Source organism: Colletotrichum jinshuiense, chromosome 2 (genome assembly GCF_051148585.1).
Source record: "Colletotrichum jinshuiense chromosome 2, complete sequence".
Lineage (NCBI taxonomy): Eukaryota > Fungi > Ascomycota > Sordariomycetes > Glomerellales > Glomerellaceae > Colletotrichum > Colletotrichum jinshuiense.
The window spans coordinates 1,353,875-1,375,515 of record NC_139309.1 but is presented as its reverse complement, the minus strand read 5'-3'; the positions used below and the strand labels follow the sequence as shown (position 1 = coordinate 1,375,515).

Below are 21,641 nucleotides of genomic sequence, written 5' to 3'. Positions count from 1 at the left end.
GTTCCTGGCCTTCCCGATGCGGGGGCAGGGCGATTACATGCATGCTTAGGATCAAATCATTGTGTGGCGGTCAGCCGGTCCAGGGGGCGAAATACGCCAGGGTACACTGGAAACAAGATTCAGTCCGGCTGTTCGAGCCTTACTGAGGGGATAGGTTTGCATGGAATGGACAAATATCCTAGCTCCCTAGGTCACACGTTGCCCTCTTCACATCACGAAATTCCCAAGTCAGTCGTGCAGATTTTCAAGATGGCCGCAAAGAAAGCATCGTCTCTTGACGAAACTGACAGTGGCAACATGGATACTCAACCAGAGAAGACGAGCGTGCCAGATGATAACCCATCTGACGACTTTCAAACACAAAGTGACTCGACCCCGGTGGCACAAGATCTCCCCGCATGGAAAGTGTTCATCATTTGGCTGGCCATTTCCTTGGGTGTTTTGTGCACTTTCCTTGACGAAGGCATCATCGCAACTGCCATCCCAAAGATCACTGATGAGTTTCGCTCATTGGCGGACGTTGGTGTGAGTAAACTTTTGGAATAGCCCGGAGTATTCGCTCAAAACACTGACAAGCTTCCAGTGGTATGGTTCAGCCTACCAAATGACGTTGTGCGCGTTCCAACTTGTTTTTGGACGCCTTTATAACCAATTCAACATCAAAATCATATTTCTGGTCTCACTCGCCATATTCGAGATTGGGTCTCTCATCTGCGCAGTGAGCCCGAGCTCGGCCGTCTTCATCGCCGGGCGAGCGATTGCTGGCCTCGGCGCTTCAGGTCTCCAAAGCGGCTGTCTGGTATTAATATCAGCTGCGCTACCAGCCAAAAATCTGCCAATGTATGTGGGAGCTATCGGGATGGTTTATGGCGTCGCTGCTGTCCTTGGACCGGTTGTTGGCGGTGTAATCACAGATAGTTATCTGACATGGAGATGGTAAGTGCGTCGACCATTCTCACATCACTAATATCTGACGTGCCTTTAGGTGCTTTTACATCAACCTCCCCATCGCAGCACCGCCTGCGGTTGCGACGTTGTTCTTTGTCAAATCGCCCCCACCAACGGATGAGCAGCGCCGGCCTTGGCTGCAGAAAATCCGGGGGTTAGATTATCTTGGCATGGTCCTTTTATTGCCAGGGATTACCTCATTTCTGCTCGCACTCCAATTCGGCGGTGCCCTGTTCTCATGGAGCGATAAGCGGACAATCGCCTGCTTCGTGGTTGCCGGAGTTCTTGTCATCGGTTTTGTGGCAGAGCAGTGGTGGATGGGGGAGAAAGCGCTCGTGCCGCCACGACTTGCAAAGATGCGCGTGGTGATTTTCGGTGCCTTTTTCGGGTTCTGCTTAGACAGCGCCTTTTTTACTCTTGTTTATTACGTGAGCAACAGACCCTCCACTTGTTTTCATTCGGAAGGGAAAAGGATACTAACGATTGTCACAGGTACCGCTCTGGTTTCAAGCCATTCAAGGTGCAACGCCTGAGCAGTCGGGTGTAAGGTACTTGGCCCTCTGCCTCGCCTTCATATTCACCATCTTCCTCGGTGGTTGGGGAGTCACCAAGACAGGGTACTACCAGCCATTCATGTTGGCAGGAACGATCTTATTATCCGTGGGCGCTGGCCTTTTGTCAACCCTGAATGTGACGTCCGGTGCAAGCCACTGGATTTCTTTTCAAGTTATCGCCGGGTTGGGGATTGGGGCCTCGACACAACAAGCAGCAGTCGCCGTTCAAAGCAGCTTGAAAGAGGCCGATGTTGCGATCGGGGTGGCCATTGTGCTATTTTTTCAATGCTTTGGACCAACGACAGCAATCACCGTCGCACAGGCCGTTTTCGCCAGCTCTCTAACATCGGGCATCTCGGACAACATTCCTGGAGTTGACCCCAAGGCAATCAGGGACTCGGGTGCTAACCAGCTCAAGGACCTGGTCCCTCCCGAACAATTCGGCGCATTGCTGCAGGTGTATAACCATGCAATTACGAGGACGTACATTGTGGCAGCGGCAATGGCTGCTGCCAGCATCATCGGTGTTGTTGGCGTAGGGCTAAAGAAAATCCCAGGCGAGGAGAGCGCAGAGAAGGCGGATGCCGAAAGCCAATGAGCTTGATCCTCCATGTTTGCATGTCGTCACCTTGCATAGTATCGCAGGCCGTTGGTAGAAAACACTACATAACAATTGAACAATCCGAGTTCATTCAGAACAAAAGCCCGTCAAAGGAGTGACTTGGTCATGCCGGTGCAATTTGTACATTTATGCACGCTACAGAGTTCTCGGTGCGCTCTTAGTCATCTCGAAGGAATCACAGCAAAGGTCCAATGAGGGCGACACACCAAGCACGGTGAGTGGGTCAACCCAACTTCAGACAGTCCCCGTTACAACTTTCCAGAGTCCCAACGTTGGCTCCAAACTTTCCGTACTTACCTTGTCTTCCCGGTCAAAAGGTTTCCGCAGAGTTCCATTCTGCAGCTGCCAGCTCGCCCCAAAATGGACGATCACAATGCGGCAGTGAAGCGCATCGCCGAAGTTGTCAAAGGCTTCCATTCGCGCCGGGAGCCGTTCCGCATCTTTCACGGTTCCACCAGCAGCACCCGGCCCGCCCACGGCCAACGCGTCGTCGACATCAGCGAGCTACACAATGTTCTGCGCGTTGATGAGCCAGCGGGCATCGCCATTGTCGAGCCCAACGTTCCCATGGACCGACTTGTTGCTGCGACATCCCGTTGCGGCATGGTGCCACCCGTAGTGATGGAATTCCCGGGCATCACCGTCGGCGGCGGCTTCGCCGGGTCTGCCGGGGAGAGCAGCTCATTTCGCTACGGTTACTTTGATGAGACGGTCCAGTCCGTCGAAATGATTCTTGCAAGCGGAGAGGTTGTCAATGCCTCAAAGACCGAAAATGCGGACCTCTTCAAGGGTGCGGCCGGGGCACTGGGAACACTCGGCATTGTCACAAAGCTCGAGCTGCGTTTGCGCAAGGCCAAGAAGTTTGTCAAAGTGACCTATCAATCATATTCCACAATTCCGGAGGCGATCGCTGCCATACAGCGCGAGACCAACCTGGATCACAACGACTATGTCGAGGGACTCGTCTTCTCCAGAACCAGCGCCGCAGTCATAACTGGCCAGCTCACTGATGATTTGCCCGACAAGTATCAGCCGCAGACTTTCTCCAAGTCCAAAGACCCATGGTTCTATCTGCATGCCCGGAAACGAATTGCAAATGGGACCCCGACTCCCGACTTTGTGCCATTACAAGACTATCTCTTTCGATATGACCGTGGCGCTTTCTGGATGGGCGAGTTGGCTTTCAAGTACTTCGGTTTTGTTCCCTTCAACAGACTCACCCGACGTGCTACAAATCCCCTCATGGACACGAGGACGCTTTACAAAGCGGGACTTGGTGGGGGGAGCCGGATGACCTTCAGATACTTGGTCCATGATCTGTCATTGCCGTACACGACGGTTGAAGACTTCATCAACTACGTTGCGGATAACCTCGATATATGGCCGCTCTGGCTGTGTCCTCTGCGCGCCATCGACGCACCCAGTTTTCATCCTCACACGATGGAGCCCGGTGGGGAAACACCCCAGCCCATGCTCAACGTGGGAGTATGGGGTCTTTCGTCCAAGAAGATTGACAGGTTCATCCGTCAAAATCGGGACTTGGAGGCAAGGCTCAATGAATTGGGCGGTCGGAAGGTCCTTTACTCTCACGCCTACTACACCGAAAAAGAATTCTGGGACATGTACGACAAGGATTGGTATACAAAGCTGCGAGAGCGTTACAGTGCGACTAGTCTGCCGACGGTGTACGATAAGGTTAATGTCGACGTCAGCAGGGAGAGGGAGAAGAAATCACTAATTAATAAGGTGGCTGTACTGTGGCCTGTTGCTGGACTTGTTGGTGTCTGGTCCGCAATACGAAAATGAGGTATCCAGAAAGCGTTTTACCAGGATGGCCGGAGCAGGATAGCGGGACACATGGATGACAATGATTGGGATTGATCTGTATGAACTACGGGCATTTTTTGAAAGGCTATGAAGGTTGGGATGAGTCTTCGGGAAGGGCTGCTGCTGTTTATGGGTACGGAACCATCCAGTTCTGCCGGTTCATCAGCTCAGGGGAAATGTTGTCATGCATCTGTTTTGGAGTTGCGGTGGCCCTAAGTAACGACGTATGATATTCCTCGCGACAATAAGACTAGCTGATCGGTCTTAATTAATACTGTGATTATTCTGCACAGCATCCAATGCCTACATCTAATCTTCATGTATCTAGCATGCTAAAACGAGGAACGAATGTATCCTCTCTGCCAGAATCTCCGGGCCACTATAGATATTTCTGGAACTAAATTCCTACTCAATTGAAGCTTGCCCAATTGACGGGGTTATCCATATTGGCGGTGGTTCGCAATGCGTTTAATATGCATTTCTTATTACCTTGAACCAAAACTTTTGACTCAATGTCTTACATTAGGCTAAATTTCAATCCGGGCAAGATAACCCCGCAGATGATAGTCTGATATCGACGGGCGGCGCAACCGGTCTTATTAGGGATGCCACAGTGTTTAGATGATTCAGAAAGCTAGATCGTTCACAGTGACGCAGATGCATTTATCTTACCTCGACTCCGTTGCGATAAGTCTGCTTCAGTAGCAATGCAGGGCTCTAGACCAATGGTCATTCCCAAAGCTATACCGTGGCATTGAATGATGTTGTGTTGGAGAAACATCACTTGTGATTGAAAACAAAGTACGCCTGAGGGTCCTAAGGGATGCCCAGCAGTCCAACGAGCTTGGCCGGCCGAAGAGCCAGACCACATAGAAGGGGTTCAAGTCGCAGCAATATGCCGACGCTCTGAATGAAGACTTTACCCGGGAGAGACATACAGCACAGATGCAAGAGAGAAAAAGCAAGCAACTAAAGGATATGCGCTCTATGGGCAAGAGTCTATAGCCTAAGCTTCAAAATATACATAATTCCAACCTTTAACTCACTTTCTCCTTGTTTTGAATGCTTAGAAACATAAGAGTTTGACGCCAAAGATGATGAGTCTAACAGAGGATGCCCCGAGATGAACTTTTTAAAATAGGGATTAGAAAATGGTCAAACCTTTCGAGGGGGCTACCAGTATGATGAACGGGCCTAATATCAAATTTCCCGTGATACTCTACTGCGTTAGCGTCCTCGAATACCCTTTGAGAGTGGAGATATGCTGTGATGAATCTTTTTTGAAAACCACAATAGCCGCCGGTGTGTCATTGGGAACTGGGGTTTCGGTGAGCTAAATTATGCTAGATAAAAACGCACGGAGTTCAATTTCTACTACGAAGCATAGAAAACAAAGCCTCATGTAAGTCCAGGGCTTTCGCTTGGTGAAATGCAGTTCTAGTCAAAAGTTTCTCTTTTTCCGGAATTATCTAGGAAATCATTCAAATGATCCTTTATATCCCCGTCGCGCCTCTAGTGAGGTGCGAATTGCTAGCTGCGAATGAAGCCAACCTCTTGGTATTGAGCATGTTTGCAGGGACAGGGCTTTCAGTGTTATTCAAAGAAAAACTTGTCAACGAGGACGGGAAACAGACCACAGTATAAAGAAAGGTGATCTGTCTGGTTCAACCATCAATGACACTGAGAAATATATGAACTTTAAGTTCAAGAGACATTTACTAGCTAAGCATAGTCAGGAACATAATCTACTTCATGTTGTTTCATGTCACAATACAATTATTATCAGCGATGCGTAGGGAAACTGCATGTCAAGAACTCAACCTACTTTCGCGCTACTAAATGACGGGTTACAGATCAGTTAACCGTACCAGCGGTGGCACTCCAGATCAGCCGGCAAAGTGGAATTATCTAGAGCAAAACGTGGCTGCGATAATATTACACGTAAACTATAGGTTTCTTGCAAGTTTGCACCCAAGATTTGGAGCCTTATGTTATATTTTGGGAAGAACGATCGCCGCTTTTAGACTCCATTTTGCATCGATCTCCGTGCCAAGCCCAAGCCCAGTCGATGCATGCCGCTGCCACCCCAAATGCATCATCCTAAGAGAACTCCAGCGCTTAACGTAACCCCACAAACCGCTGGACTATTGGTTGGTACAGTTACCTTCCAAAAGGGGACATTCCTATGCCAGGGTAAAAGTTTTGCTCGGATGTTTAAGAAAACCTTTCCCAACATAAGACGTGTGATCATTTTCGTCTCTCTCTGCTTGATGCAGAAAATATTGTGCGAATACGAAAATGTATCAGCCATTTACGCCTCTCTCATGTCCTCTCTGATGGCCTCGACCAGCGGATGGGGAGGGAATACGACGCCAAGCATCGTATTCCGAGACTATCGTTTGCTAGAGCAAGGAAAGAGCCGCTAGCGCCATGGCATGCTCACATAAGCTTGGAGGCTACAGCTCCACGTTGACCAGGTGGGGGCTGGAGCACCACGAGCGGTCAACACAACGTTGGATTGGACCGCCGGCCCGGAGTTCCAACGGAAGAATACACAACGCCGATGAGCTGCAGTCCGGGGTATGACGCGATGCCGCGGGTGCGTCGAACGCCATCAACCCTAGCCCTCCGTAGTCAGCACGATGGCCCGCGAGCGACCTAGGCCAGCAGGAGCATGGAAAAAACCTTTGACCAACGCCAAGTACGCACGGGGCCAGGGGATCAGGTGTTGCAGCAGCGGCCCTGATCTTAGAGGTCGACGTTTTCTAGCCGCTGCGAGGTAAACGCATTAGTGACGCCAGCGTCGATCGAGTGAGCCACGATGTCACTGCTCGGCGGCATGCTTTGTGCCCGGGTCGCATGATAATTCAGCTGAGGTTTTTTGGACCGAACCACGGAACTTGGGCTTTCGTTGCCAAGATCATGGCGCAATTCTATTCGCCATGTCTGTCGTGTTCTCACTCACATATAGGGTGGAGGGATTCCGCCAGTCGCCAGGCTTCGCATCCATTGTCCCATCTGTTGGACAGGGGTTTGCCAAGGACTCCCATTCCTCCATATCAAGCTTGTTGAATCGAACTCTGAGAGTATCGCATTCCAAAAGATGGTGCACTTCAAGGCGCAATGCATATTGGCGGCGGCCTACGGCGCAATAGCTGCCGCTGCTGTGTGTACCTCTGACCTCCTGGTTGATGACCTGTCGAGCTCATTTTTAACAAACCAAAATAACCTCGGGTCGTGGACGTCAGGTAAGTCCACTGGAACTCCATTTCAGAGTTATTTTCTCAGCACATTAATTGACCAAATTCAATAGACGATGGCAGCATGGCTAGCATCTCCGCGTCTGACGGTATCCTCAGCTTCACCCCCAAGAGCGGAGCTTACTTCTACGAGACGTTCCCCTGCCAGGCGCTGCAGACCAACTCGTACACGCATGTACAGCTTGAGATCAAAGCACCCGTCTCGGGCGCGGCCTTTACAGCTCAACTCAAGTGGGCCTCGAGCTGTTCGGCAACTACCAATACGAAAACATCTTTCCAGGTCACTAGCCTTACCGGCAGCTGGCAGACAGTCCGCATCCCATTGAGTAGCTTTGCTGGGGCGAACCTTGACGCGGCCCTCTCCATCGTCATCGGGTCGTTTTCTTCTACCCAGCAATGGCAATTGGACAAGATCTTGTTTGTCTGTGCCCAGGGGTCTACAACCGCTACCAGTGAGTGTGGAGTCGGCTTTTGTTTACTCGGTTCTCACTTGTCTGATACTAATCATGTCCCTAGTCACTACGCCTACCCAGGCCACTACAACTCCAGCGCCATCCACGACACTATCCACTTCCCCGGCATGCTCGCCGCTGTTGGTGGACGACTGGGCGTCGCAGTCGCGCCTTGATTTTCTACAATACAACGCACTCTTACTGCCAACTGGTGATGACGGGACGATGCAATCCAAGGTCGTGAACAACAACCACGTGACATTGACGCCAAAGTCCACTTCGTCGTACTTCTACAGCCAGGTCGGATGTGTAGATGCCACGAAGTATGGTGGTATATCACTCTGGATCAAGGCTCCGGCCGGGACAACGTTCAAAATCGAGTTGTCTTCCAAGACGACATGCGACGGTGCGGCGACGGCGTCGTCGTCCCAGACGACGGCCCAACTGGGCTGGACATTCGACGGAACTGAGAAACTATACAGCTTCCCCTGGTCAAAGTTCAGCGGACTCAATCTGGCCAAGTTGAGATCGATCGTGCTCTCGGCACCCAACAGCCCGGTCACCTTGGGCCCACTGGCACTCTACTGCGGGAGTACTCCAAGTGGCTGGGTAGTGCCCACGGCAACCAGCCCAGCAGCACCAACGGAAACCGTCGAGGCACCAGCCGCTACGGTCTCGGCTCTTGTTATCGACACCTTTAGCAATTCTAACGCGAACTCGCTCGGGTTCTGGCATGGCGGCGATGAGCTGAGTCTTACCTGGGGCTCCAACCGCGTCACGCTCGTTGCCGCAGCTTCCGACTACGCCTTCACCACACTAATCAGCGGTGGCTGTCGAGACTTGCGCAGCTACAGCGGCTCGTACTTGCACATTGCCTACTCGGGCCACACTAAATTCTCCATCTCATTGCAGCAGCATAATTCGCAGTGCAGCGAAAATGTGGCGCCATATCCCGAGACGAGGGACAGCCTCGAGGCTGGCCGGTACGCAACTGGTAATGATATCTACATACCCATTTCGCACTTCAATATCAACCTGCAGCGTGTTGTTAGTGTCGCTATTAGGGGCATATACACCACCGATCCCGTAGTCCTGACCAAGATTGAGATCGTTCCCTCCATTCCCTCGAGCGTGAGCATACCTCGAAAATTGCCCTCGGGCACCCTCGTCTTTGCCTGCACGCGGCCAAACTCGTTTGCATTCGGCATCGACGACGGCAATCCAAGGTACGCCGCCAGGCTGGCGGAGATTGTCCGTGACGCGGGCATCAAGGTGACCTTCTTCGCCGTCGGCGCAGTGCTCGAAGACAACTCCACAGGCATGGCCAGCCTCTACCAGCAGTTGAAGAGCGAGGGACACCAGATTGCGCTGCATTCCTACACTCACCCAAGAATGGAGGGCCTCCCAAGCATCGAAAGCATTGACTGGGAGTACAACGAGGATTACAGGGTCATGACCAACATCTTTGGCGAGAGATCAAACTATTTCCGCCCACCTTACGGGGTCGAAGGCGCTCGTATGCGTCAGCGCTGGGCGGCTGCCTCGGGGTCTGAGAAGGCTTATCTCATCAACTGGAGTGTCGATGTCCAGGATTGGTTGTGGGCCGAGACGAGCACGCCGGAGAAACAGGTCGACGCCTTCAAGTCCGACGTTGCAAAGGGGGGCAACCTGGTCGTTATGCACTTTTCGTACAACACGACGGTCAACTACTTCCCCGAGTTTATCAGGCTGGCCAAGGCTACCGGTAAGCAGATCATGCGAATTGATCAGTGCATGGAGGATCCGAACGCACCGCCGCTTTGATCGCGGAAACAGCGTCCTAAATCTAAGGGCAGGGGAATTAGAGGCTGAGAAAAGACCAAATACACATAAACCAAGCATTGAACTTGAATCTCAAAGTTTCACTTCCACGAGACTCTTTGAACCAGTTCCAACCTTCACCCAGTTTTTTGTGATGGCCAAGTTGACGTGTATTGTGTCCTCTCCCCACTGACGTGACCACTGGAAACCCATAGCGCATATCAGTATCCGCCAGGAAGCCGGGATAATCAGTGATTTACATGTCTTACCTATCGTGTTGGCCTCCGCTAGAGACTACCTTTGTATTCAGGTGTGGTTTAACGCCGCTTAACTGTATGGCTTTCAAGTCCGGCCTGGCATGATGATATTGCAACTTCAAGCATCCACCGCAGGACCATTGTCCCCATAAACCGGATCTGTAGTAAACCACTCAATATCACATATTCTCCCGACCTTCTGCTCCTCTCCATGTTTGCCATAGCACATATCCCAGTGATGTCCTTTTGGGTAACTTCCGACCATTTCAAAGCCCCCATCGTAGTCCTCCAACAAGCGGTGAGCAACCCCAGCCGGAACAACAATAACGTCGCCCTTCTGCACAACAGGCTCAACGCGGCCCTCGTTTCCCTCGCCCCCAAAGCACAGCCTTGCGCGGCCATTGCTGATACACAGGAGCTCATGCGTCGTGCTGTGGAAGTGGCTGGTGCTGTACATGGTGAATCGCCATTGCGGCTCGACGACGCCGACTGACGAGAGATGTGATTCAATGACTGGTGCGCTCGCGGAAGGGAAGACCGAGTGGTAAATCATTAGGGGCCTGTTCTGGATACTTGTGTTCGGAAGCAAGCCATGCGCAGGAATCAAATATTTGGAGATGCGGAGAGACGGGAGAGGCGCTGGAGCAATCTTAGAGCCCATTGTATTTGCCGAATGATGTGCCTCCTATTCGATTTTTTGTTCGAACTGGTTTATTGATGATGTTTGCTTCGGATGCATTGTGAACCTAGGAAGCCAGTGATAACTAATGAACTAAACTTGACGTCATCATTAGCACAAAAGTCAGGTTGCAGGCGGCGGTCAATATGTTCATCGTGGAACGTGATCTTCTGCATTCTACCCAAACTCTATGTAATAAGTAATCATCTAATCAAGTAGCTCTATATTTCAAATAATATTCCATCAAAAGGGGGAAAATGTCGTTCCAACGCTAGTCTGCACAAGTCAAGCTGCAAGTGCTCCTTGAAAGCTAAATCAATCAACGCCCCCACGTCAGCATCCAATGGCCCTGACGGCCACTACCGAAATAAGTCCAACGAATGCAGGTAAGAATTGAGTGACAGGGGGCCCGCCATATGACCGAGCAGCCCAATCACGATAAAATGCCAAGTTGCTTACCCTCCCGCCATGAACATCGCGAACCATGAGAAATGTCTCAGGTCTCTCTCCAGGCCGTCTCAATGGCGCTCCAGTACTGATCAGGAAAACTGCGCATGTGTCCGACGTGGCCGCTGCCCTCGAATCTGACAGCTTTATACGCGTAGCCCTTTCCCTTTGAATCGGCCATGTTCGTCTCAATGTCGTGCCATCCTATAAGCGAGTCTTCCTTGCTGTAGAGGTACAGCTTATGCGCGCTCCTTGGCACGTAGCTGGTGTCGTTCATAGCCTTGACACTGAACACCGGCGCACTTTCCCGGCCGATGAGGGATTCGAAACCGTGGTTTAGGAGGAGGAAGACGCCCATGATGCTCTGGGTCACGATAAAGGGCCAGGGGAACCAGCCCGCAGTTCCCAGGGCCATCGCAAGAGACCAGCGCTTGAGGTTGTCCACCGTCATGATAACGCTGCCGGGAGTTGAGTCGTAGCTGGCCAGGCGGTGCGGCATGGGGCGGTTGTACTTTTGCTGGTAGGCGTGGAGCGTTGCGGCGTAGTTGATGCCGCCGGTATTGGACATGACGTGCAGCAAGACGGCGCCTTCGTTTTGTTCCGTTATCGACGTGTCTCCTGGCGGGTATGCTGCTTCAACGACAGGCAGCATGTTGTCTGAGCGCGTCTGGAGGTCTTGTCTCATTGCCTTCAAGATGGGCGAGAGAACGGCGATTTGCTTCGCGTGAGGGTAGAGTTTGCGGAAGCCGTCTGCGTACTTGGCGACATGTTTTGGTAAGGCATCTCCCCAGCTGTAGATGATGACTGTTCTCGGGTGGTCCGAAGACGGGGTTACGCCAGCTTCTGGCTTTTCTCCTTCGCGAATGAAGATTTGATCTGTAATGGCTGTGAAGCCAGGGAACGGGTCCGATTTCGGTGCCATTTTTTCTTTCTAAGTTTTCTTCTTTAGCTATCCGTACGAAAAAGCTTCCCGGAGAGGTTAAAGAGATTTGGAATCAGTGGGGAGTTTCTCGAAGTTGTTACGAATGAGCATAAGTCGGAACATCAACTTTTAGTTTCGTCACAGGGGATCTCTGCACTTGATATTTTTTTTTTTAAACCACAAGGTCTCACTTGATGACTGATCTCACTTCGGAGATAATCTTATCGATGGGCCGGAAAGCCGGTAGAACAATACGGCCGCGCCGCCGTTGGGACGCAAATAATCCATAGGCTTGGCTGTTGGGATTCCTTCGGAAATTTTCTCTCCCAATGCTTTAACGAGAACGGATATTGAGCGTGGTCAGTGGATAATCAGTTGCGCGGCGGCACGCAGACGAGGCGCAATAGGCTTCTATGTCTGACGCCGGAGCGCTAGTCCAGGGACGAGCCCCGATTCCAGCCACTGGAAACCACTGAAGCTCTTCAGCCACCGAAAAGTCAGCTCCGCAATATGAGTAAACATGCGATTCGGGTCCACTTACCGAGGCAGACTCTCCATTGGGAACAGCCAAGCGTCTGAGCTCTAGTGGATGGTAGAACGGTCAGGTGACATGTGCAATGCCGAGGCATATGTAGGACCGGGAAGCGGGATGAATTCCGACCGATGTATCACCAATCCCAGGCGAGGACTGGTACTGGCGTTGACTGCTGTTGCTCCCAATGATCCCTAGGTACTGCCGGGACCCCTGCGCTAGAGGAACTTCCCCAGATTCCAGCAGCGGGACTGCGGACACAGTTGACATCGCCCACGTCACACTCATTCACCTTTCTCCGTCTGACTTTACCGCCGCCATTCATATCCTTTCTGTTCAGATTGCTTATTGGTCTTCTGTGCATTAGAAACTCTCAGGTCCTGGGCAGCCTTACTCATCTTAGTCTTCTATCCATCAACGGACTGCACTGTCGCGTCCAGCCGTCGCCATGGCATCTTCCCCATCGGAAGAGCTTGTGCCCTTCGTAGAGGCCACCAAAATAACAAAAGTTGGCCCAAAAGTCTACAGTGCCAATCTTGAATCGGCCTGGTGCATCGGCTCGGGTCAGTATCTATGTGGCTGTGAACGCCCTCTCGGGTATGACAACTTACTGACGCCTCATAGTCCCCAATGGCGGCTACGTCGCCTCCGTCATCTTGCGTGCAGCGTCTCTGCACTTGGCTGAGCGCGGCCAGACAGACACCATCTCCGCCCATTTTGAATATGTCAATCGTACAGAAATTGGACCCGCAATACTCATTCTCGAGGAGGTGAAGCTTGGCCGTACCGTCTCAACGTTGCACATCTCGCTTTACCAGCATGACCTTCAATCTTCAGCCCCATGGGTTACACAAAATTCGCGCAAGGAGGTCCTCGCATACATCATCAATACACGCATCAGCCTTGAGAAGGGCCTCACAATCTCGAGCGGGTGGACGATGACTCCTCCGCTCAAACCAGCCGATTTCACCCTCCTCGATCTAGACAAGGACCCCCACTGGGTAAAACAAGTGAACCTCAGTGCCCGCGCCGTCTCCTTCGCCCGCGCACACAATAATATTGTACACTATGTCCCGCGCGAAGGAACTCGCCGGGGCGTTGCAGACATGTGGCTGCGCTTCAAGTCGGGTGAGAAGTTCACCAACGCTTCACTCGGCTACGTAGCGGACGCGTACCCGACCGTAATAGAAGCCTGGAGACCCAAGCGGGACGAAGAGCAGACACCGTTTCGGTCTGATGAAATGTTTTGGTATCCGACACTTGCGCTCAACCTGGATGTGAAGAAAGCTTTGCCCGAGGAGGGTGTTGAGTGGCTTTTCATTCGGTCCATGGCTAAAGTAATTCAGAATGGTAGACTAGATCTCGAAGTAATTGTCTTAGACCAGAGCGGAGATGTGGTTGCACTGAGTAATCATGTAAACATGATTTTGTCGGCGGAGCGGAATTTGAAAGAGCGAAGTCATTTGAAGGGCAAGATCTAGAAGCTAGGAGTTTAACGGTCGGAAGCCAAAGGATATACTGTTTCATAAATGTAACATGACAAGCATTTATCTTCGAAATTCCATCAAATTTAGACCGCGTGGAACTTTAGGAGAACCTTAGTCCTCAGAGTACAAGCATCCCTTCAGAGCATTACATTTTATGGTCCATTCACAACGCATCATGATGTTTGATCTTTTGGATTGTTTGGACACACTGCCTTGGAATTTACAGAGAACCATCTTAATAAGTTTATCACGTCTTTAGTGCTCTTGAGAAACAACTAAGGATGGGTTCCACTGCGAACAGTTGATGAGAGATAGGGCTAGGTTCAATGCCTCTTCAGCCTTGACCTCAGGACGGGCTTGCGTGTTAAAAGCTAAAACTTGAACTTGAGGCATTTAGTTCATGTGGCTATCTGCCGGCATGAAAGCATATATCAAATGGATGATGTGGTGTCATAAGAAACGTTGAGGTTTTGCTTGAGTCTAGTTTAGGGCCAAGGCAATAGAACCGAGTAGTCTCTAACAATCACGACATAGCTAGATTATTATATGTTTAAGCAAGCCGTGTAATAAAGCAGGTAGCAAGTAGGCCTGGTACTTCAATGGCCGCCTTCTGGACTAATCCATCGAAACTGAGACGATCGGGACGTCTTTCCATTTAACCACGGTACGGGTACTTTGAGTACCAACATAAGTTCCACTGCTGACCCGCAGTTTGTCCAGTCGTCTATGACAAGCGACCAGCTTGTCCTGATCCAACCATTGGTTTCCGTCTACGGAAATCCGATATCGGCTCAATGGTCTAGTGGTATGATTCGCCCTTCGGGTGCTTGTGGAACATCACAACCCTTCTGCTCAGCGGGAATGGGCGAGGTCTCGGGTTCGAATCCCGATTGGGCCCTCGTATCTGGTTTCTATTTTTGCAGCATTGTCTGTCTTTGCTGTTTAAACGTATATTAATAATAACACATGTATATATATATATATATATAGATAGAATAGAGATAGTGCATTTACCTACCCCATTATATCTTGCCTCCTTTCCTCCTTTGTTTGCCTAGATATTGAAGTTGACTTCTATTTCCTCTTTTATTTGGGTGGTTTGGATTGAACTTGCTTGCATATGTATATAGTCACTTGATTCTTGCCAAAGTGGTAGAATCGTCTCTCTATATCTCTATATATACATATATATATGTAACAAGTGCGTGCCTATTTTTATACTCCACGATCTTTTATTGTTCCCGACTGAACCGCCAATTCCGCTGAATTAGCATAGCCGTAATAAGCCCGCTCACTCCTTCGTCCAGACATATGTTAAGATGTATACTATGTTTGAGAAACAACCGCAGGGGAAGATGTCAGCGTCCACAAAGAGCTGCGCAACTTGGCGAGCTGATTTCTCTTGAACGAGGTGACATAGGGCGATCATCATGGCGAGGAGAAAGAAGCACATAGTAAATCACAAATCTCTCTTGCAACCCCCCTCAAAGCGAAACAATTCACCGAACATCATCAGCGTGAACAGTAATCTCCTAGGCTAGGTTAATGAAGTTTAATTACGAAAGGGCTACTCGCGCTCCAGACGACGATAGTCGACCTGCCTACAAGACAGTGACCCCAGCACGTCGACATCAAAGTGGTGATCGACCGTCATCAAGTCGAAACTTAAGATGGGCCCCCGATGGCAGAGGTCAGACGTCAATGGGGGCTAATTGGCGATGGTTGGAGCGCCGCGGGAAACCTTCTGCCAATGAGCGTGTTTTCCGCGCTCAATCCTTGGGTGCCGGCGCCGGAGCGGCGGCTAGGATTGGCTGCGCCTACCATGTCCCACTTGTGCCGCCCTATCGCCGTTCTCGGCGTCTTCGGTCGCACCCGTGCGCCCTTGTCAACGCCTTAACTCCTACTGGTCAGCGGGGAAGCGACCTGTCCAAAACAACAAAAGTGACGCTCTTCTGTTAAGTTCAGATAAACCCATCACAGGCAAAATTTCCTTCCAAATAACCAGCCAAGATGGATTACTCATTGCAGAACCACCGCTCCTTTATTGGCTACAAGGCCACGGACCTGCCTTCTCCCTCGCTAATTCTCAGCCTGCCGATTATCAAGAAGAACATAGAAAAGTTACATCAGGATGTAGAGAAGGCCGGGGTTACTCTTAGGCCTCATGTAAAGACACTCAAGGTACGGTGTGGAGGATAGTACGGCCAAGAGTATACGCATTAGCTGACACACACGCAGTCCTTGGAGGTGACAAGATTAATGCTGGGCAATGGCAAGTTCAGGAAGACTGTTGCTTCCACCTTGTCAGAGATTCGCGGTCTTCTACCACTGGCAGAAGAAGGCATACTCGAAGAGGTACGCGAAAGCTCAATTGGTGTCACTAGGAAGCCGAGGAATCTAAACGCGCTCTAATGCTAGGTGCTCTACGGACTTCCTCCCGCTTCAAGCGCTATTCCGTTCCTGAGCGAATTACGCAAGTCTGTCAAGATCCTTCTTATGATCGATCACGAAAAGCAGATATCTCTGCTGGAGGACTTTGCAAAGAAAAGTCCTGAAGCTTCGACGGCACCTTGGGACATTTACATCAAGCTAGACGTAGGCACCAAGCGAGCTGGCGTACCACTGAGCAGCGACCGTCTCCAAAAGCTCATCCAACGAGTGAATGGGTCAGATTCCGTTTCACTTTACGGATTTTACTGTCATGCGGGACATTCATATGGCTGCCGCACTCAGGAGGAAGCCGAAGGTGTATTGACCGACGAGATCAACGGTGTCTTGAGCGCCGCCAAATTGATTGTTGGAGAGCAGAAGATTACCCTGTCGGTGGGCGCCACCCCGACGGCGCATGTTGTCGGCACTCTCAAGACCGCAATCCCTTCCAATGTGACTTTGGAGCTTCATGCCGGTGAGCAACTTGGCGAGCGACTAGCAAATGGCAATGACTGACGGTTATAATTCGTAGGAAACTTCCCCACAAACGATCTTCAACAAGTTGCGACAGGACTTGTCGGACCCGAAGATCAGGCGGTCCGCGTGCTTGCTGAGGTTTGCAGTGTATATCCTGAGCGCAACGAAGCACTTATCAATGCCGGAACCATCGCTCTTTCGAAAGAGACAGGCCCATTCCCGGGCTTTGGCAGCGTGGTGGATATCCCAGGATGGGCTGTGGTCCGCATGTCCCAGGAGCATGGCATCGTGGGCGAGGTTCAAATCCCTGGGTCAAAAAATGCCGAACCCGAGAAAAGAGATGTAGAGACGAATTTTGATGTGGGCGACAAAGTGTTCCTCAATATTCAGCACTCATGTATCACCGCAGCTGCGTTCTATGTTTACTACGTGGTGGATGAGAATGACATTGTGCAAGACACCTGGGTGCCGTGGAAGGGCTGGTAATTATGGATAGGCTGCAATATCTATCAATCTCAAGAAGATAAGTTATTCATCTAGTTTTCTGTGTCTAGATTGACGGCCAAAGGATCGCCTTTGATACCATCAACTGGTGCCCAAGCACCAATCAGTTTAGCGGGCGGTCGAGCCAGCTATCCAAACATGCAGATGCGATCAGGCCCGTGACAAGAAGTATCTGTTGTTGGAAACCAATTGATTGTTCAGTTGCTCACCTATATATTTTACATCCTGCGCACTCGCGAAAATATTTTAACACGAGTTATCGTGCAACGATAAACCACGTTGTATGCTCATTAGAATCAACGATAAATTCAATTGGATATACGTTTTGTTCGCCAGATCATTCATTACTGGGACTTAATCGTAGAACAAATCTGTACTCGCCAAGCATCTACCCACCCAAAGGCTGCAGCATGTAACCTGATTCAATCCCTCAAGGCCAGGTGGGCGTCAGCCTAGGTGTTTCAAAAACTATCAGCCCCTCCAAAGGCGCTAGTTATGATATGGGTTAACCTGATGCCGATGGCTTTTTAGCGACACTTCCAAGTTCAAATTCCTGTCTCACCTATATTTGCTTCTTCGTCCGGTCAAACCGCCTTTAGTGTTCTCTAGCCTTATCCCTGTGGGGAGGAATAGTATAATGCGGCACGCAGCATGAGTTGCACGTCCCCTGCAGATAAAGTTCTGCAGCTCGAGAAAGAAAGCTGGACTTTAGTCATTTGTAACTTAAACTGAACATCGTTACATAGCGCATTAATGATTTCAACGTGATGTTGTTGCGACTTCCTTTGTGCTGAATCAAAAGTTTTCACAAAGCTTGGAAACTGGCAATGATGTTTTTAATGCAGACGCGCATTCGAGCTAGAATCAATGATTCATGGTGGCTTGTCATATATTATCGAGAACAGACAGTGATTCGTTGGGAGTGCTAGAGGATTGATAAACTCCCATCCTTCGATTCGTCTCGTCGGGATGACGCGGTGCGGATCAAATCAGGCTAGAGGGTGCTGTAGGATTTGTCTCGGTGTTCCATTCACCCAACCTGTTGGGCTGCTGGCGAAGACAATGCACATTTCAGGAGATACTCTGCACCCAATCAGCTGCCCGAATTTAGCGATCTTGCGCTGATAACCCATGCAACTCTCAGAAGGCAAGCTGCACGACGACTGTCCTTCACACCTCTTTCACACCACTAGACCTGAATAGACCAGAATCTTACTTGTGGAGAAACAAGAGTGGATCAATGAGAAGACTGAGAAAAGTTGGCGAGGCGATCATTCCTATTGTTAGGCTTGAAAAGACTTTCGGTTCAAGCTTACATGCGGGCAGCCATTCTTCGATCTAGCCCCGGCCCGCCAATCTGCACACCCACAGACGGCTGGGCACATCCACTATGAAGAACAATCGAAAGGAAAAACCCATTGTTGGCCTGTTCAGGCTTGCCACAGCGTTGACTCGTATCGCAGAGCCCTGCACATCAGGGAACACCGACAGCAGAGAGGTCCAGCTGGAATGGCGCAGCATCGCTCTTACATACCCTTTGGGTGACTAACCCGACATGATAATATCATTAAGAGGATGGTATTGGCATCAGCTCGATGATGCTAAAGACGATCGCTGCTTGGACATGCAGGCTGGATCGGACGGCATAAGCATGACCGGGGATGCCCGCCAGTTTGCAGTTAAGCATCAAGTGGTCAGCCGACCAATACCGACTTTTGCACCCGTAGACTCTCCAGGCAAGTACAAGCGTCTTATTCGACCTTTCTGTCCCCTCTTTGCGTCTGACATGGTGGTGTCTACCCGCGTGGCGCAGTCGTCTACACCACCCACTATTATCCAACCTGGCAGTCGGGGTTGCCGCCTAGTAAGCCTGGCCAGGGTCAATCTGATCTGCGTTGCTTTCTGGTAACATTGTAAGTTCGGAGTTGCCAGTGTTGCTTAGTCGAGCTTTGCGGCATAATTTTTGTATGCGCAGTATTCTCCGACACGATGATGATACTTCTGCCGCCATTTCAGGCCGTGTTTATTTGCTGCGCTCCTTGATCAGAATATGCCCTATCAAGCCCTGGAATCAGCATAGATGGCCGAGTCACAAGGGGGTTGCTGCTGGTTAGGGGGGTTGCCCCCAGAGCATAGATCCTATAGGTTGGGTGTAGAACCCCGCCCCATTCCACTAACTACGTTGTCTGCATCCAAAGGATTCAGTGTCCAGAACCCTGAGGCAACGCTGGATGCAACCCAGCCCCAGCGGTATAACCAGAGCGTCAAAATAGTGCTAGTGGGGACGATTCTTACCAAGCCTACACTCTATGGAGGTGCCTAGAATAGTTTACATGATCTGGTGTGGGAGGCCACCATAGGGAGGCTTTGAGCCGAAGTTACCAATTGGTATGGCTTGGCTCATATATGATCTGCGTAAATGGCCTCTGCATTACAATTCCTACTTTGACATCTCGTACAATTAAATCCATTCCCTGGTTCTCTTTTGCAAAAGCTTGAGTCGGAAACAAACCCTAATAACAACCAATACCGAAACAAGTCAAGATGGGGGACATACTGGATAGTTATCCGGAATACGGTTCTACTGCTCATTTGGACGACCTTCGCGCTACCGAATATAGCTATCTCGACGAGCAAGGACATCTCTATCTCGACTTTACCGGCGCCGGCCTTGCTGCGCGGTCTCAGTTCCGAGCACACAGGGCCCGATTGGAGCATACCCTCTTTGGAAACCCACACTCAATAAACCCAACGAGTCAATCTGCCACCGATCTTGTCCACGAAGCCAGGGCACGAGTACTTGAATACCTGAACGCATCGCCGAAAGAATACACTGTTATCTTTACCCCGAATGCGACCGGTGCTGCAAGACTTGTTGCAGAAGCATACCCCTTTGAAAGACGAACGCGATTAGTTCTGACATCGGATAACCACAATTCTATCAACGGCCTCCGTGAATTCGCAGGCCGAAAACATGCTCGGACAGTCTACGTCCCGGTGCGAGCTCCGGATCTGAGGGTCGAGCCGTCCGACCTGATGTCAGCCCTGAAATGCCGCAGTGGTGGAATATTCGGTTCTACATCCCCACGCCGGAGTGGCTTGTTCGCATACCCTGCACAGAGCAATTTTAGCGGCGTCCGTCATCCGCTCTCATGGGTCAGCATTGCACAAGAGCAGGGATACGATGTCCTGCTAGATGCTGCGGCTTACTTGCCTACTTCAAAACTGGACCTATCTGTCTTCGGTGTTCAGCCCGAGTTTGTGATTGTCAGCTGGTATAAACTCTTTGGTTACCCAACCGGGGTTGGCTGCCTTGTTGTTCGACGCGACGCATTAGCGCGGCTTGCAGGGTCGCGGCCTTGGTTCTCCGGGGGCACGATCACCGCAGCATCAGTTGGAATACCCTGGCACTCCATGGCTCCGGATGAAGCAGCCTTCGAAGACGGAACGGTCAACTTTTTATCGATCCCCGATGTGCACTTTGGACTAGACTGGCTGGATTGGATTGGGATGACCTCGATTCACACAAGAGTTCGGTGTCTGGCTGGCTGGTGCCTCGATCGATTACAAAACCTCGAACACAGTGACGGATCACCGATGGTCAGGATCTACGGACCAACCGATATGGCATCAAGAGGAGGCACAATATGTTTCAATTTTTTGGATGCCAGTGGAAAAGTCGTCGATGAAAGGCTAGTCGCCATAGAGTCCTCGGCTGAAAAAATATCGTTACGAACTGGGTGCTTTTGCAACCCGGGGGCCGGGGAAGCCGCTTTTGGCTTGGATAAGAAAGCGTTGCTACCTCTGAGCAAGATTCAAAGTAGTTCTTTGGACAGTTACATACGGTTGATAGCGCCTGTCGGCGCCGTAAGGATTTCTTTTGGTTTCATGTCTACAACAAGAGATGTGGATCGGTTCTTGAGCTTTGCGGAAAAGACATACCAAGACAGACTGACAACCACCAATGGTCTTCCGCCACACGAACATTGCTAGTCATAATATATAATTAACTAAAATCATGTTAAATAACTGCCTTCTTTGGTGTTCTTTGGCAACCTTCTTACACGATGTGGATCCTTGGGTGATGGAGCGGGTGTCATCAACACGGATCCTCCCGTCTTGCAGTCCACCCAGCCGCACCAAAGATGGAGACGATGAAGAGAATTAGTGTCCAATAGAGAACCATGTGATGAATTAAGTCTGACATATATGCAGGGGCAACGAATAATGCAAGGGCCGGTCCCGGCAGTGTCCTGGGGTGAGATATCTTGATGACATGGTCTTAGATAATACGTAACATAACAGCCAGAAATCATTTTGCCTGGAATGAACATGTGGCTGATTTCGAATTGAATTGTCAAAAACGTCTCGGTGGGAAAGCCGTTGCCGCCCATACCTTCATAGGCGTAGGCAACGGCAGCGTATGTCTCGTGACCTTTATTT

At 50.5% G+C, this 21,641-nt stretch overlaps 7 protein-coding genes across 7 annotated transcripts; 5 read left to right on the top strand and 2 right to left on the bottom strand.

Moving 5' to 3' along the window:
• Window positions 1-249: 249 nt before the first annotated feature.
• EsH8_II_000367 (MDR family MFS transporter) lies at window positions 250-2,100 on the top strand (the record flags this gene model as incomplete). The annotated part of the gene is made up of 4 exons (XM_083263665.1): window positions 250-525; window positions 584-936; window positions 986-1,376; window positions 1,441-2,100. The coding sequence occupies 4 exons, from the start codon at window positions 250-252 to the stop codon at window positions 2,098-2,100; spliced, it is 1,680 nt and encodes a 559-aa protein (XP_083120987.1).
• Window positions 2,101-2,484: 384 nt separating this feature from the next.
• EsH8_II_000366 (FAD-binding oxidoreductase) lies at window positions 2,485-3,930 on the top strand (the record flags this gene model as incomplete). Its single annotated transcript, XM_083263664.1, has 1 exon — window positions 2,485-3,930. One exon carries the CDS (start codon window positions 2,485-2,487, stop codon window positions 3,928-3,930), a length of 1,446 nt encoding a protein of 481 aa, XP_083120986.1.
• Window positions 3,931-7,054: 3,124 nt separating this feature from the next.
• Window positions 7,055-9,466, top strand: EsH8_II_000365 (polysaccharide deacetylase family protein; the record flags this gene model as incomplete). The annotated part of the gene is made up of 3 exons (XM_083263663.1): window positions 7,055-7,199; window positions 7,265-7,663; window positions 7,728-9,466. 3 exons carry the CDS (start codon window positions 7,055-7,057, stop codon window positions 9,464-9,466), a joined length of 2,283 nt encoding a protein of 760 aa, XP_083120985.1.
• A 372-nt stretch (window positions 9,467-9,838) lies between these two features.
• EsH8_II_000364 (RmlC-like cupin domain-containing protein) lies at window positions 9,839-10,381 on the bottom strand (the record flags this gene model as incomplete). Its single annotated transcript, XM_083263662.1, has 1 exon — window positions 9,839-10,381. One exon carries the CDS (start codon window positions 10,379-10,381, stop codon window positions 9,839-9,841), a length of 543 nt encoding a protein of 180 aa, XP_083120984.1.
• A 514-nt stretch (window positions 10,382-10,895) lies between these two features.
• Window positions 10,896-11,768, bottom strand: EsH8_II_000363 (TMEM53 family protein; the record flags this gene model as incomplete). Its single annotated transcript, XM_083263661.1, has 1 exon — window positions 10,896-11,768. The coding sequence occupies one exon, from the start codon at window positions 11,766-11,768 to the stop codon at window positions 10,896-10,898; it is 873 nt and encodes a 290-aa protein (XP_083120983.1).
• Window positions 11,769-12,748: 980 nt separating this feature from the next.
• Window positions 12,749-13,781, top strand: EsH8_II_000362 (thioesterase family protein; the record flags this gene model as incomplete). Its single annotated transcript, XM_083263660.1, has 2 exons — window positions 12,749-12,863; window positions 12,925-13,781. The coding sequence occupies 2 exons, from the start codon at window positions 12,749-12,751 to the stop codon at window positions 13,779-13,781; spliced, it is 972 nt and encodes a 323-aa protein (XP_083120982.1).
• Window positions 13,782-15,797: 2,016 nt separating this feature from the next.
• EsH8_II_000361 (uncharacterized protein) lies at window positions 15,798-17,180 on the top strand (the record flags this gene model as incomplete). Its single annotated transcript, XM_083263659.1, has 4 exons — window positions 15,798-15,968; window positions 16,026-16,142; window positions 16,206-16,692; window positions 16,750-17,180. The coding sequence occupies 4 exons, from the start codon at window positions 15,798-15,800 to the stop codon at window positions 17,178-17,180; spliced, it is 1,206 nt and encodes a 401-aa protein (XP_083120981.1).
• Between the last annotated feature and the right edge of the window lie 4,461 nt (window positions 17,181-21,641).